The sequence below is a fragment of the Mauremys reevesii genome, linkage group 13 (assembly GCF_016161935.1).
Source record: "Mauremys reevesii isolate NIE-2019 linkage group 13, ASM1616193v1, whole genome shotgun sequence".
Classification (NCBI taxonomy): domain Eukaryota; kingdom Metazoa; phylum Chordata; order Testudines; family Geoemydidae; genus Mauremys; species Mauremys reevesii.
In genome coordinates this window covers 47,786,015-47,800,444 of record NC_052635.1, presented here as the reverse complement: position 1 = coordinate 47,800,444, position 14,430 = coordinate 47,786,015, and the positions used below count along the sequence as shown (strand labels likewise).

General features: G+C 45.9%; 1 protein-coding gene across 3 annotated transcripts in view; it reads right to left on the bottom strand.

Annotated features, from left to right (window-relative positions):
* EFCAB8 (EF-hand calcium binding domain 8) overlaps positions 1–14,430 on the bottom strand; it is a 41,857-nt gene that overhangs the window by 21,074 nt on the left and 6,353 nt on the right. For all 3 annotated transcript variants that reach the window (XM_039497932.1, XM_039497931.1, XM_039497933.1), the window contains exons 8-14: positions 14,132–14,216; positions 12,703–12,824; positions 10,091–10,164; positions 7,725–7,855; positions 3,523–3,590; positions 1,907–2,055; positions 689–826 (exon numbers count right to left, since the gene is read on the bottom strand). In XM_039497932.1, coding sequence (XP_039353866.1) covers positions 689–826; positions 1,907–2,055; positions 3,523–3,590; positions 7,725–7,855; positions 10,091–10,164; positions 12,703–12,824; positions 14,132–14,216 — 767 coding nt within the window. The remainder of the gene's footprint in view (positions 1–688; positions 827–1,906; positions 2,056–3,522; positions 3,591–7,724; positions 7,856–10,090; positions 10,165–12,702; positions 12,825–14,131; positions 14,217–14,430) is intronic.

Genomic DNA, 14,430 nt, shown 5'->3' with positions numbered 1-14,430 from the left:
AAAAAGAAAAAAGGGCCAAAAATCAGACATTCCAAAATTATCAAAACAAAAAACATTTCAATTGACCCAAACCAAGAGCTTACGCTCCACCTACATTTGAGCTGGGAGGTGGGATTCCTTGTGTGTGTACAAAAACCTGCACTAGTTCTGCTCAAAAGCCAGAAAAGCACAGGCAGCATCTCAGCTCCCTGCAGTTGTACTTGAGCAGCTGTCCCCCACGCTACCTCCAACTACACTGCTATTTTTGGGTGCTCGCTCGAGCAGAACTAGCACAGGTATGTCAATGCAAGCTGGGAACCAGACTTCCCAGCTCAAACAGAGGTGTGGTTTCAGGTTTTTTTATTTGTTTATAGTCAAGATTTCAATCTTCCATTCCCATTCTGATGGTAAAAATTTTCAAACTCTCAAAAACATTTGCAGGTTGGGAAAGACATTTCCTACCCAGCCCCGGTCCCACGTAGGCCCTAAAGGTTTAAATGGTGCATAAGCCTCGTGTTGGCCCTTTGCACAAGAGTGAATTTAAATCAACAAGAACTTTGAACTTCGGTCAAAAATTAATCACTCACTGATGTTTGCTAGAAAGATGAGCAAAGAAAGGAGAGATGTCATCCCAAAAATATGTTTTTCCCTTTTGTGAAAGAAAAGGGTACATTATGTCTTCTGTTAAAAGGTAAAATAACTAACTCACGGAGAAGGTGGTGCAGATCAGCATATTGTTTAACGCGCTGTAACAGGCATCAACAATCGGACAATTCCCTAATGAGATACTCCTGCCAGGAATGGACTGGAGACAGAAGTGATCCAGCAAATCCCAAACACGGATATTCTGAAGGATGCAGGAAAGAAACCAGAAGTCAAAGGGATTCAGGCATTTGTGAGCACATTAGAGAGTTCATGCTGTTTAGCAGCTCAACCCAGAGGAAATAAATGCTTCCCATACACTCAGGCCAATATCCAAACACATGCACAATCCCAATGTAGAGTTGTGTTCCCTGCAATAGCCCAGGAATGGAGGCAAAGGACCTACCAGATAGATGCCACCTTCCCCAAGGAAACCAAATATCAACATTCTCCGGGAAATTTTTGTTTTGTTTGCAGAATTCCAGAAAAGGCAGCACTAAAGTATGATGCTGCACTAGCTTTAAATTACAATACAAGCTCTATGAATGGAATCCTTGGGGGGGGGTTGAGTCAAACCCACAACCTACAAGGAGATTCAAAGCTAAAGCTAAAATCTTAATATTTGAGCCTTTTCTACTGCCCTGGTTCTTCCTCCCACCAATGTTAGTGAGCTGAGCACAACAGACAAGGACACAATAAAAAAGGCTCTTTGTACCTGACATCTACTCAAGATGGAGCTACCAACAAAGGTAGAATGGCATCACGGAAGATGGCCAGGGACTGAACAGTGTTTCTGCTTCGCTCTAGGTCTTGATGGGGTTAAGACAAACAGGGCCAGAGGAAGGCAAGGAGGAGCAAACTGCATTTTCATGCTTTGGGGGCCCCTAACTAAACAGATGTGGGAGCTTCCCAGGATCATGGCAGCTATAATATTTGACTGACTGATTCTGGTGCCCCTCAGTTGCCTGCTCCTGGCCCAGAGAGGATGCAAAGATGTAGTTTTCTATTCAGCGAAGCCAGTTTCACCAATGTTTAGCGTGTGCTCTTCAAAAAGAGGTTAATTACACCAAAGACTGCTCTCTCCTGCTCCCATGTCTAGCATTAAAAGAATCTCTCTCAAACCTAATACAAATCCAGCTGGTCGTTCAGACACAGCTCTGGCACCCATCAAACCCACAGAAGTAAATAATATGGATATTTAGACGATGCTTTCCCATTGCCCGAGCACAGAAATATATGGCTCCAAATGCAGCAAGCCATTTTTCCTATAATCCAGACTTTGTACTTTGTCTTTGGAGATGCTGAGGATGGTGTTTCTCTTTCCATTCACTATTATGTGAGTCACAGCAGTAACGTGGCCTTTCATCAGCGTTATGGGGCTGTTGGTAACAAATGGATTCCATATTCTAACCAGTGGATCCAATCCCCCGGTCACTAATGTAAAGAAAATACATTTTAGTTAAAGAAGGCCATGACTCACCTAACTTCTCCAGCATCCCATGAAGGAAACACTGGAACAATACATCAGAAGATGCTTAGGTCCATACCTAACCCGTCTCCTTGTTCTAATTCAAAGTAATTACCACACCTGACACATAGAGGAGAAAACCTAGGACCATGATATGACTAATGAGGGGGTGATGCACAGATTGGGAGAGTTCAGATCTGTAGCCAAACTGTGTGTGTTCTTCCACAATCTCCAATGGATATTTATTTGAAAATAGTTTTTTTCCCCCTACATGTGCTTAAATCTTAAATAAGGCCAAGCCTGTGTGTCATACTAAGTCTCCTATCTCAAGTCTGAAATAGCACAGCATTCTAAAACTGGCTTAGGGAGTGACAGATTCCACCAGAGAAACACAGTGTCACACGCTTTAGTCTGCAATACAAGTACAAGTAAGGGGAGTTAGATGTGAGGTGTCTCACATCTCTCTGTGGATGACGACGTAGGGAATTTGTATTTTTTGCTGATTGATAACTTCAATGAAAAATGTTCTCAGGACACTAAGAGCAGGAGGCAGAAGAAAATTCTCAAAGCCCATGCTCCACTTAACCCGTATTTTGAGGGTTTCAATGGGACTTAAATAGAATATCATACAGGCCGCGTGCTGGCTTTTACATAGGGGCACATTTCACACATACAGAGTACAATCAACCTATGGAACACTTGCCAGCAGGGCCGGCTCCAGACCCCAGCGTGCCAAGCAAGCGCTTGGGGCGGCATTTCGTGGCAGGGCGGCATCTGGCTCCGGCGGATCTTCTGCAGTCATGCCTGCGGGAGGTCCACCGGAGCCCCGGGACGAGCGGACCTGCTGCAGGAATGACTGCGGAGGGTCCCCTCTTCCCGCGGCTCCGCTTGAGCTCCCGCAGGCATGACTGCGGCGGGTCCGCTGGTCCCGCGGCTCGGACGGAGCTCCCGCAGGCATGACTGCGGATGCGCCACCGGAGCCGCGGGACCACGGGACCGTCCGCAGACACTTCTGCCCTGGCCGCGGGACTGGGGAAGGGCGGCGCGGCATGCTGCCCTGCTTGGGGCGGCGTAATTTCTAGAGCCGCCCCTGCTTGCCAGGAGATGTTGTGAAGGACAAAACGATAACAGGGTTCAGAAAAGAACTAGATAAGTTGCTGGAGGACAGGTCCATCAGTGGCTATTAGCCAGGGTGGTCAGGGATGGAACCCCATGATCTGAGAGTCCCTGCTCCACCATTATTAGGAGGCCACTGCCATTAAAGTAACCCGTTTCTGCTGGCCCCCTACGTGGCTGTTTGAGTTCAAATACAGAGAACCGCCTCTTAGACTCTTTCTGGACACTTGTCTTTTTATCAAAGCTTTCAACACAGCAACTATAGACGAGTGCAGAGATCAGTGGGGTAAAAATGGGCTTTGATGATGGCGACTTACCAAGCACGTTCATCTCAGGTGAATAATCGAAGCAGAGAATGCCCTTCTTTAAAGCAATCGTTGATGACCTGGAACAGAGAAAATAAAATGAACAGACTTGTGCAAGAACCTCAGCTGGATCTTTTAAAACATATTGCAGATTTGGTGGGCAAGGCTGTGGAAAATACATCTGCTTGTGTGAAGGACACTCTATGCTAATTAAACAGGGGAGCTCCAGAATAGGTGGGATGGTCAGAAAAGGGGGAAATACAGACACAAGTGTAGAGAAGCAGAAGGAACAGCAAGAGAGCTCTATAAAATTAGCCAAACTCTGTAACCTGCACATCCCCAAACTTTGGAAAAGTTCCCCTCCAGGGGTGTAGCTCAGACCCATCTCTAAAGAAGAAATAGTTAAGGAAGAGAAGGGACCAGGGCTGGCCTTCAACACAAGCAAAGCAAGAGGCTGCTTAGATCTCCACATCCCATACAAGCTCCACAACTTGCTAACCCCACCAGCGGGAGCCAAAGGGAAAAATACTGTAGGTCCTTTCACCCTCTGCGAGAATAGCACAGGAAGGGGAGGCAGGCTCACTTCCCGACTGCTAGGACCTCTTGCATCAGGCTTCTGCATATTGTTAGGGTGACCAAGCAGAAAAGAAATTGCAAGGAGAGAGGAAGAGCAGGGTAAAGACTCAAGGCGGAGAGGTGCTATGGCGGGGAGAGAAAAAAGAGAAGGTAACCAGGAGAGGCAGGATCACAGAGAATGTGCCACTTGGGAAGCCACCTGCTGGCAAAGAGGAAATGCAAAGAGAAGGAATGGAACAGCTATAAGGAAGGAGGCTGAACCCAACCATCCTCTAACCCATTCTTATGGGTAGTACAATAGTCAGGAGCAGGACAAGGCCCTGGCTGGGCCTATCCAGTGATTTATTATCTGAGAGCCGGGGGTCATAACAGAAGAATAATGCCTGTTATATTAGAGTCCCTGGAGCTCCGTCTCAGATGATATTCGGACCCCAGGTGTGACAATTCACCCCACTGACAGCTGTGAATTCCGTGGCCTCCACCAACCCATTTCAAGGTACACAACCCATTTCTGAAAGGGAAAGCAGCCGTGGTTAAAAATAATGAGTTGCGGGGGAGCACAAAGGTGAAAATCATAAAAATGGGGTTAGTGCAGAGCAAGAGGCTCAGCTGCATTACAGCAGTAGCCACAATAGCTAGTTCACAGGTGGATCATTAAAAATGAAGAAATCGGTCTTTACTAGAGAAAAACAACTTGCAAACAACTAGACGACTTCTAAATAGATTCTCTCTTTGACTGTGTCCTTTTTATCCCCTCATCATGAACACTCACATGAGCAAAGATTTGCACATGCAAATGGTTGCAGAGCAAATTCTAAGCCTGCCATGTGACCCAGGGGTCCATTCAATCGCTAACCAAGCTACTGTTTGAAAGGAAGCTGGAGTGGCACTCCTAAGAGTTAGGCCACCCTGCCAAGGAACAAAACAATACCATGAAACATAGTTAACCAGCAGCACAACTTAAATACCGAGTTATGAATACTCAAGGGATAATGGGCAGTTGGCAAGTAACCCGCGAGCTGGAATTTATTCACCCAAAACTTCCATACAAATAGCATAATAAAAATGCTGCAATGATCCAGGCTAAAGCTGCCAAATAAACTGTTCAGTGGGAATTGCTCACACAGCTCTCATCTACATAAAAGAACACCAACAATAATTCTCTCGTTGCAGGTAAAGGAAAGCCCAATGGCACCACCTGCTGGTAAATCTTCCACACGGCAACCGGGGTTGTGAAATTCTGAAATAGCTATTTTAGCATTAATCCAGATCTTCTTGAATTAAGCAAGAGAAAGAGACAGACACACACACTACCACACAACTCTTCAGAAATTATCCAACATACAGATACAGCACGGGACAATGTCTCTGGATTTAAGTATGCACAATCTTCAGAACTGCAGACAAATCCATTAATAAAGCAAGTTTTAGTATTCAATGCAGACAAACCCAATTACGTAGCTCTGCACACACCATCTTTACATTCACAAATCACTGGGATCCAGTCCTTTAAACCCACCTGTCACTAGAGGAACATATTTCTACAGTAAGAATCCCACGACCAAAAAGAGAGATTGTTAAATTATATGAATTAGCAACAGGAGACTTCGGAGCCTCTGGAGAGAGTAATCCCAAGACAGATGAGTTTCAACACCCAGGTGTCAGCAGCATGCGATTGAGATTTTAGACTCTACTCCTGGAGGTGGTTATTTAGCATTCACATCTTTTGTTATTCCATGATCGTTTGGACAGATGGCAGATGCAGAGGCCTGCAATTTCCAGGCCAACACATAATTCAGCCTTTTCAAGAGCAATAGCCACCGTTGTCAAAGGGACTGATTTCGGAGGAGGGATGAAATAAAGATCTAGACAGGGTGCTGTTCTAGAGCCAAGTGTTGCATGTATTGGGAAAGGGGAGACAAAATGGTGATTGCCAGGGACCAGGGAAAATTGCAGAGAGAGTAAAATTGTGGATTCAACCCACTGTCCGCTATCTGCACGATTTACAGTGAGCCAGCTGCTGAAATATGTATTTGGCCCATTGCCAGGATGCTAGCTAACGAGGGGGCTGTCTGCTGCACCCCATTAGCTTTCAGGAGGCGATGGACTGCTGCCAGTCCTAATGCACTTTGAAAGCAGAGAAAGGGACAGGGACAGAATACAGAGCTGAAAAGGGCTGGGAAAGAAGGAATGAAAGAAGCAGAAAGGATTGAGGAAGAAAAGAAAGAAGGAGGAGAGAGAGGGGATATGGAAAGCAGAAGGGGAGAGAAAGAAGCAGGGAAGGGAAGGGGATTAGAGGAAAAGGGAGACGAGCTAAGGCTGCAAAGAGAATAAGCAGAGGAAGGAGTGAAGGGTAGAGAGAAATGAGGGAGGTGAATGGCAGCTGGGGTACACAGCAGATACAGCAATGTATGTAAGACAACCTCGTCTTCCCCTTCCTCAAGCATTTTCACAAACAGTCTTCACCCTGTACTTGTCCTGCCGGATGTGTATTACTCTAGATCCAACCCCTGAAACATTTTAATTGGAGATAGGCCTGAACTGGAAACACTGGATTCAAACTCCCCTCCCCATCTCGGATGTTAACTCTGGGGTGAGCTGAACTTTGGATCGGAATTTTGCTGCCCAGCTCCATACAATTTACATTCACCTGCCCATTCCCCCCACAACCCGCTGAGCCTGCCCTATTCCCACCCGCTCCTCCTCACAACACAGAGTCCTACTTGTGCTGCTCAGCTCTGGCAACACTCGGGTTCAGCACCACTGCCTACAAACAAGCATGGCACGCTCGGACCCAGCAGACCAGGAGCAGCAACAGCAGGATGGGCATCCACACCCAGAAAACGGACCAGAAGGCTGTTCCCAAGCTTTGCTACACTGAAGCCCCACTTCGCCTTGCCTTGCCTCTTGAAGACGGAAAGGAGGAAAAAACAGGAAGTCAGACACCATTGCAGCTGCATTTTGCTATTTTTCCACTTCAGCAAATCTAATAATAATTTATTTTTAGCTAAAAAGAAATACGTTTAAGAGACTTGCATTTGTTTGTTCACTTTTCCTGTGGCGTAAACTTCCCATGCAGCACATGAGGGTTACAGGACATTAAGAAGAAATCCAACTCAACCAAAATTTAGATCCAAAAACCCACAGTTGCTAGGGAAGTTTGGACCAAGATTGGGACTTCCCAGCTAGACCTTTGCTCTGTGACAGGTCAAACCAAACCCTTCAGCCCATCAGCTCTGGGGACATCTGGGTCTAGGCTAGACTTCTCAGGTCAGGCCCATCTCTATCAAATATAGACATAATAGAGCTGGAGCAGTGTCTTCCCATCTTCTCTGAAATTTTCCTCAAGAAACTGTTCCGTGTCCAGCAATTTTCCCACTGCCCAGAGGCCCCAGAAATGACTGTACTTACAGCCTGAAAAGTCTGTTGGAAACTTCATCTATTTACAGGCCACCGAGTAGTGTCAATTATGGGCCCCTTTACCCACTTTCTGTAATTTAGGTTTCCTGAGCCCTGCCTGAAATTTGAGTCCCAACAGGATTTTCCTGGAGGAAACGGAATTTTAAGAGAATTGTAACATTGCCTGCTACCATTGTGTGATGGATAATTTACAGAACAGACAAAGAGACCTGTCTTACTGGGGTTTACCCATGATATGTAGTGGAAGTGAAGTAAGCACCATGGCTCTCTTATCAGCTGCTGAGCAGGAGGCAACAAGATTGAGCTGAGGAATGAATTTTATCTGGTGGCACCAGTCCCCATGGAGAGCCTGGAAGAGAGAGGAAAGACTTTGCTTACTGACACTGCAGGTCATAAACAATCGCACAAGGAGCTCGTTCTTCGTCAGTGGGGGCTCAGCAGTGCCACTCCCATTCCAACATGCCTGGGTTCATGTACAGTTTGAAGTAGACAGAAAAACGCCAGCGAAAAACAAAGTGAAATGTGAAGCTGAGGAACAATAAACACAGGAAAAGTGGGACAAGGAGCAGAGGCAGCAGAAAGAGGGAGAAGAGAAACATTAGGGTGATGCCCACAGCAGGACCCCGAAAGGGGAAGGGCATGATATTTGATTGGACGAGTGCAGTTTTGAATTAAGAGAGATGGTTCATTATGCACATCAAGAAACGAGAAGAGGGTCATGACTTAGACATGGGGATTGAGAGGGTTCAGACCAAAGGGATTCTTATAGACAAGGCTCTTCTGGGACCCAGGAAGCAGTGGGGCTTTGAATGTGCATTAGCCATTGTAGCGAGGGGACGTGGTCTCCCCCTCTGATTGACAGGGAGAGACCCACAACTGCCCCATGGTGGGCAGAACCGGGACACCCGCGGGGGCGGGATAGGAACCGGAACTAGAAAAGCCTGGCCCTCCAGCTCAGTTGGGGAAAGAGCTGCCGGAGGAGCAGGACATCTCCCCCCGCTGCTGAAGCCCGTCTGCCATACTGCCAGAGACCTGGAGGAGCTGCCAGACACCGGGGACACTGAGGAGCTGTAGGGGCTGCCACTAGCTGTCTACCCCAGCGAGGCGAACGATGACCCCAGAACCCAGGTACCCCCGGACTGGGAGGGTAGGAAGGAGCCAGGGGAAGCTGTACAGTGTTTGGCTGTGTGACTGACTGCAAGCTGGTCAGCGTGTTGTGGACAGATTTCCCCGCAGACCCAGTGGCGGACCACTCCTCCACTGTTAGGGCCCAGGGCTGGGATGCAGTGGAGTGGGTGGGCCTGTGTCCCTCTACCCCTTGCCACTCCCACCATCAGGGTGGCAGCCTCCCCACCTTTAGGCCAAGCGGCCTGCATTGGTCTGACACCCACCCGAGCTAGGACGCCAGATGGTTTTGCTGACTCTCCCAGCAGAGAGCTAATCTTTCCCTAGACTGCTGAGATGCTCTGCCTGACAGCAGGCCAGAGCCCTTTCACTGATTACGACCCTGTCCTGATTGAAGGTGCCAGGCCTAGAGATGTGCCACTACCATGCCTGACTGCGGGCCAGACCCATTAACTATGTGCTGCCCGGCTCTGGCTGAATGTCAGGGCTACCAGCCCCAACTGCTGCCTCAGAGCCTATTAACTGTTGGCTAATTCCCCCGAACAGAGCCACTCTAGGAGCGTTACAGCGACTGATGGGGAGACACCCACGGCCGCACTACTGCCATCCAAAATGGTCTGAATTGGCTGCTTGCTGAGCTGCAAGATCGTGAATGTCTGGCTGATGGAATGATACAAAATGACCCAAGGTAAGTCATTTTGGTTTGCAGAGCCAGCCTTCGGGATGTGTAAACAGTGCAGCCCCTTGTGGCACTCCGCAGCCCACACTCCACCCCTGAAGGGGCATCTACACAGGGAGTGGCATCTGGTCCTAGAACCCAGCTCTACAGATTCAGACTCACAGAACTTGCACTACAGCACTAAGAATAGCTGTGTAGGAGTTCAGGTTCTGAAGCCCACCCCCTTCCTTAGGCTAAAGAGTCCGAGCTCCAGCCCAAGCTGCAACACTTATACAGCCATTTGTAATGCGACAGGGAAAACCGGGCAAGCCGGACTCTGTTGACCTGGTCTCTGAGACTCACCACTGTGAGCTACTACTCAGTGTAGACAGACTCTGAAAGGCCACAGGTCTTGGTCTACGAGCATCAGCAGTAAAGTACACTTTGCCTTTTTATGTAAGACGACGGAAGGAATGAGAGCAATGAGCGTCCCACAGACCTATTAGTAGTAATATTTGTATTATGGCAGCACTCAGAAACCCCACTGTGCCAGGTGCTGCACACACACAGGTAGATGAGGCCTCTGCCCCAAAGAGCTTACAGATTAAGGCGGCGAACAACATACAGAGGCTCTGGGAAAGACAATCCTGATAGACATTGTACATAATTGCTTTTGAGTATTTTAGTTTATAATTTAATAAATATCAACTTTCCTCAACTTTCTTCAGGATAGGGGAGCAACAGGAATCTAAGTAGGAGTGAGGTTTGTCTTAAAATGTAACTTTAGACAGAGAAACTCACAGGCACTCGGAAATTTCTGTATAGGCTGGCCTTTCCTTTCAGGAGAAGATGCACTGGGATTCTGGCTAAGACACCTGAGGGAGAAAAGCCATATATTAATCCTGACCCAACACTTGCCACATTTCTCAAAAGAAGTTATTTTAATTGTGCTGAAGTGCACCTAAGGCAATAATAGTAGCCTAAACCCCATGCGTGACCTAGGATATATAGTGTACAGGATAGCTAGTCACAAGGGACATTCATTAATACCTGGAAGGATTATGTGGTATTTTCATAGATCCACCTTAAATGTCGAGACACAAGCATGGCACTAAAAGCTTTAAAGTGTTAGCTACAATCTAGGCTTAGGAGAAATATTAGTAACATTCTACAAATACATTAGAAGAGGAAGACCAAGGACTGGGTAGGCCCCGTTACTCAATGAGGGGAAAAATAACAGAAAATGTGGAAATAGCAGAGGTGCTTAATGACTTCTTTGTTTCGGTTTCCATCGAGAAGGTTGGTGGTGATTGGACGTCTAACATTGTGAATACCAGTGAAAATGAGGTAGGATCAGAAGAGACTAAAATAGGGAAAGAACAAGTTAAAAATTACTTTGACAAATTAGATGTCTTCAAGTCCTAGAATATTATTACTATGAAATGTATCCTAGAATACTCAAGATGCCGACTGATGAGATATCTGAGCCATTAGCAATTATCTTTGAAAAGTCATGGAAGATGGGAGACATTCCAGAAGACTGGAAAAGGGCAAATACAGTGCCCATCTATAAAAAGGGAAATTAGGACAACCTGAGGAATTACAGACTAGTCAGCTTAACTTCAGCATCCAAAAAGATAATGGCGGAAATAATTAAGCAATCAATTTGCAAACACCTAGAAGATAATAAGGTGATAAGTAACAGCATGGATTTCTCAAAAACAAACCTGTCAAACCAACCTGACAGCTTTCTTAGACAGGGGTAACAAGCCTTGTGGAGGGTGGGTGGGGGGGGAAGTGGTAGACGTGGTATATCTTGACTTTAGTAAAGCTTCTGATACTGTCTCGCATGCCCTTCTCATAAACGAAGTAGGGACATGCAACCTAGATGGAGCTACTATAAGGTGGGTGCAAAACTGGTTGGAAAACCATTCCCAGAGAGTAATTAGTTGTTCACAGTCATGCTGGAAGGGCATAACCAGTGGGATCCCACAGGGATCAGTTCTAGGTTCAGTTCTGTTCAATATCTTCATCAATGATTTAGATAATGGCATAGAGAGTACACCGATAAAGTTTGCAGATACCACCAATCTGGGAGGGCTTGCAAGTGCTTTGGAAGATAGGACAATGATGTGGACAAACTGGAGAAATGGTCTGAAGTAAATAGGATGAAATTCAATGAGGACAAATGCAGAGAACTCCACTTAGGAAGGAACAATCAGTTGCACACATACAAAATGGGAAATGACTGCCTAGGAAGAAGTATTGTGGAAAGGGATCTGAGGGTTATAGTGGACCACAAGCTAAATATGAGTCAATAGTGTAACGCTGTTGCCAAAAAAAAAAAGAGAACATAATTCTGGGATGTATTAGCAGGAGTGTTGTAAGCAAGAAACAAGAAGTAATTCTTCCACTCTACTCTGCTGATTAGGCCTCAACTGGAGTATGGTGCCCAGTTCTGGGTGCCACATTTCAGGAAAGATGTGGAGAAATTGGAGAGAATCCAGAGAAAAGCGACAAAAATGATTAAAGGTCTAGAAAACATGACCTACGAGGGAAGATTGAAAACACTGGGTTTGTTTAGTCTGGAAAAGAGAAGACTGAGAGGGGACATGATAACAGTTTAAGTCCATAAAAGGTTGTTACGAGGAGAAGGGAGAAAAATTATTTTTCTTAACCTCTGAGGATAGGACAGGAAGCAATGGGCTTAAATTGCAGCAAGGGAGGTTTAGGTTGGACATTCGGGAAAATTTCCTGTCAGGGTGGTTAAGCACTGGAATAAATTGCCTAGGGAGGTTGTGGAATCTCCATCATTGGGGATTTTTAAGAGCAGGTTGGACAAACACCTGTCAGGGATGGTCTAGATAATACTTAGTCCTGCCATGAGTGCAGGAGACTGGACTAGATGGCCTCTCAAGGTCCCTTCCAGTCCTATGATTTTATGATCTTAACAGCAATCATACACAATTACCTAGAGATTAGAAAACGTGGTGCATCAGGACAGACACCAAAGAACAGGGATGATTCTGGTTTTGCAAAACCTGCAACAGAGTTCGTTTTTTCAAAACCGAAACGAAGGTGCTTTGGATCTAGCCCTGCTTAGGGAATCAGGATGGTTAAGGAGCAAGCAGAGACCTGAGGGCCAGGTCTCCTGGATTCTACCCCGACCCTGTGAGACTTTGGATGAGTCGTGGAGGGTGCCATTTTCAGAGGGGCAAAGCACCTGGCAGCTCTCTGAAGTCAATAAAATCTCAAGTCAGTCTCATAATACCTCTGTGTTTGTAAAATGTGTAACATTTGCTCTTCCTCTAGGAAGGGCAATTCAGATAAATGCTCAGTCCTCGCTCATCTCTCCAGTAATACCAGACAGGAGAACATGTGATTATAGCTATGCTTGGACAACGTATCTGTACCTGGCTTAGTTATATAGTGACGGACGTTGAAGATCCCATTTGCTACAACATCCAGCGAGGTGAAGATCAGAATGTTTCCTTTCACATCACCAACACAAAACACTCCTTTGTACCCATCTGTCCTGACTCAGGGAGAAAGGAAAGAAAACAGATCAGACCCCATGTACATTGCCATTTCAGGCAAGTATTACACTAGAACACTAGTGGGCGTCACAAATAGAAAACTCAGTTTTCCAACAGGGCCAGAACACCCATCTTATGCACCTAAGTGCCAATATGAGCATGCATAGGCAGGATCTGGAGAGCCTATTTGAGAAATCATCTTTGGAAAGTGAACATCTAAATACCATAGCCATGCACTGGGCACAAGACACATGTAGGAAGGAGGGCCTGTCATCTCTCTGGAAGCAGCTTTTTTTTTTTTAAGATTGGCTGAAAAAAAATTCCTAGGTAGTATCTGAAAGCTGAAATGTTGCTCTATTATACACAGCTGCAATTCAGATACAACAGTATTTATTTATTATAAGCATGAATTTGAATTAATAAAAGTGACCATCCCAAACTCGGCCCCCTTGACAAAGTTTTACGGATACATATCCTAAAACAGACTCCAGCAATTATCCAGTGATAACACTACACCCAGGCAACCTAAATACGGGGAAGAGGGAGGATTCAATAGATTTTGCACTTGGCCATGTTTTTGGTAGACTCCAATGCTCATTGAAGTCCCATGAGCAACTAAGAGAAAAACATTCAAGAATAATTCTTGGTCCATGATATTCACTGTCCCCTGGCCATACATGACAGGACAAGCAGTACACCAGAGACAGTGACATTGAGTCCTCTGGGAGTCCTTAGAGGGACACAGAAGTGTCAGGCCTGCTGGAGGAGCTACACAAAACATATGCCCCTTGCAAAACACGTTCTTGTTTTTAAAAAGATTCATGTGCAGTTGAAAAAGGTGTGTGTAAAAAACAAAAGACTAGGGTTGAACATCCCTAAACTCCTGTCACTACACTATTTAGTACGAAAATAGAAAAGGAGAGAGAGAGGCTCACTATGTAAAGTAAAAGAATGTAGGTGACAAATCTGTGGCGTCTCACAACTTGCCATTGTCTCTACAGTATATAGGGTGGCCACTCAGAGCATCACAGCAGCAGTAGATATAGAACTCAGATCTTTTCTACTCCAAAGAGCACGGATCCATGGCCTTAAGTGTTAGCGAGTACAGGGGCTGTGATTCAGTGAGCAGTTCTCTCTCTGTCCGGTAGAGGGTATCTGTGCACATGAACATCCCCCAGTTCATTACAATATAAGGGTTAGTCATTTCTCAAGTACCTTGCACAGCAGAGGAGCCATAGGTCTGTGATGCCAGTATCTATGTATTTTAAAATCGATAACAGCCTCTTGGGAGAAGCAGGTAACCTACCAGTAATCCAAGGCCGTAACACAGCTGTCAAGCTCAACAAGGGAAAAGAGCCTGTCACATTTGTTGCCACTGATATCAAAGAATTCTGTGCAACAGAAACAAAGAGAAATCCCATGAATCTCAACATTAGCATCAACATCTTGATGTTTGGTGTTCATGCAAAGATAGACCTTTTGAACCTGTCATATGCATGTGTGTTTATTTAGACATTCTGCCATGCAAACATGCCTGTTGCTGAACAGGTATTCAACTGACCAACGCTACTACATCCATACGTGGCGGACCTCGTGCTCACTTCA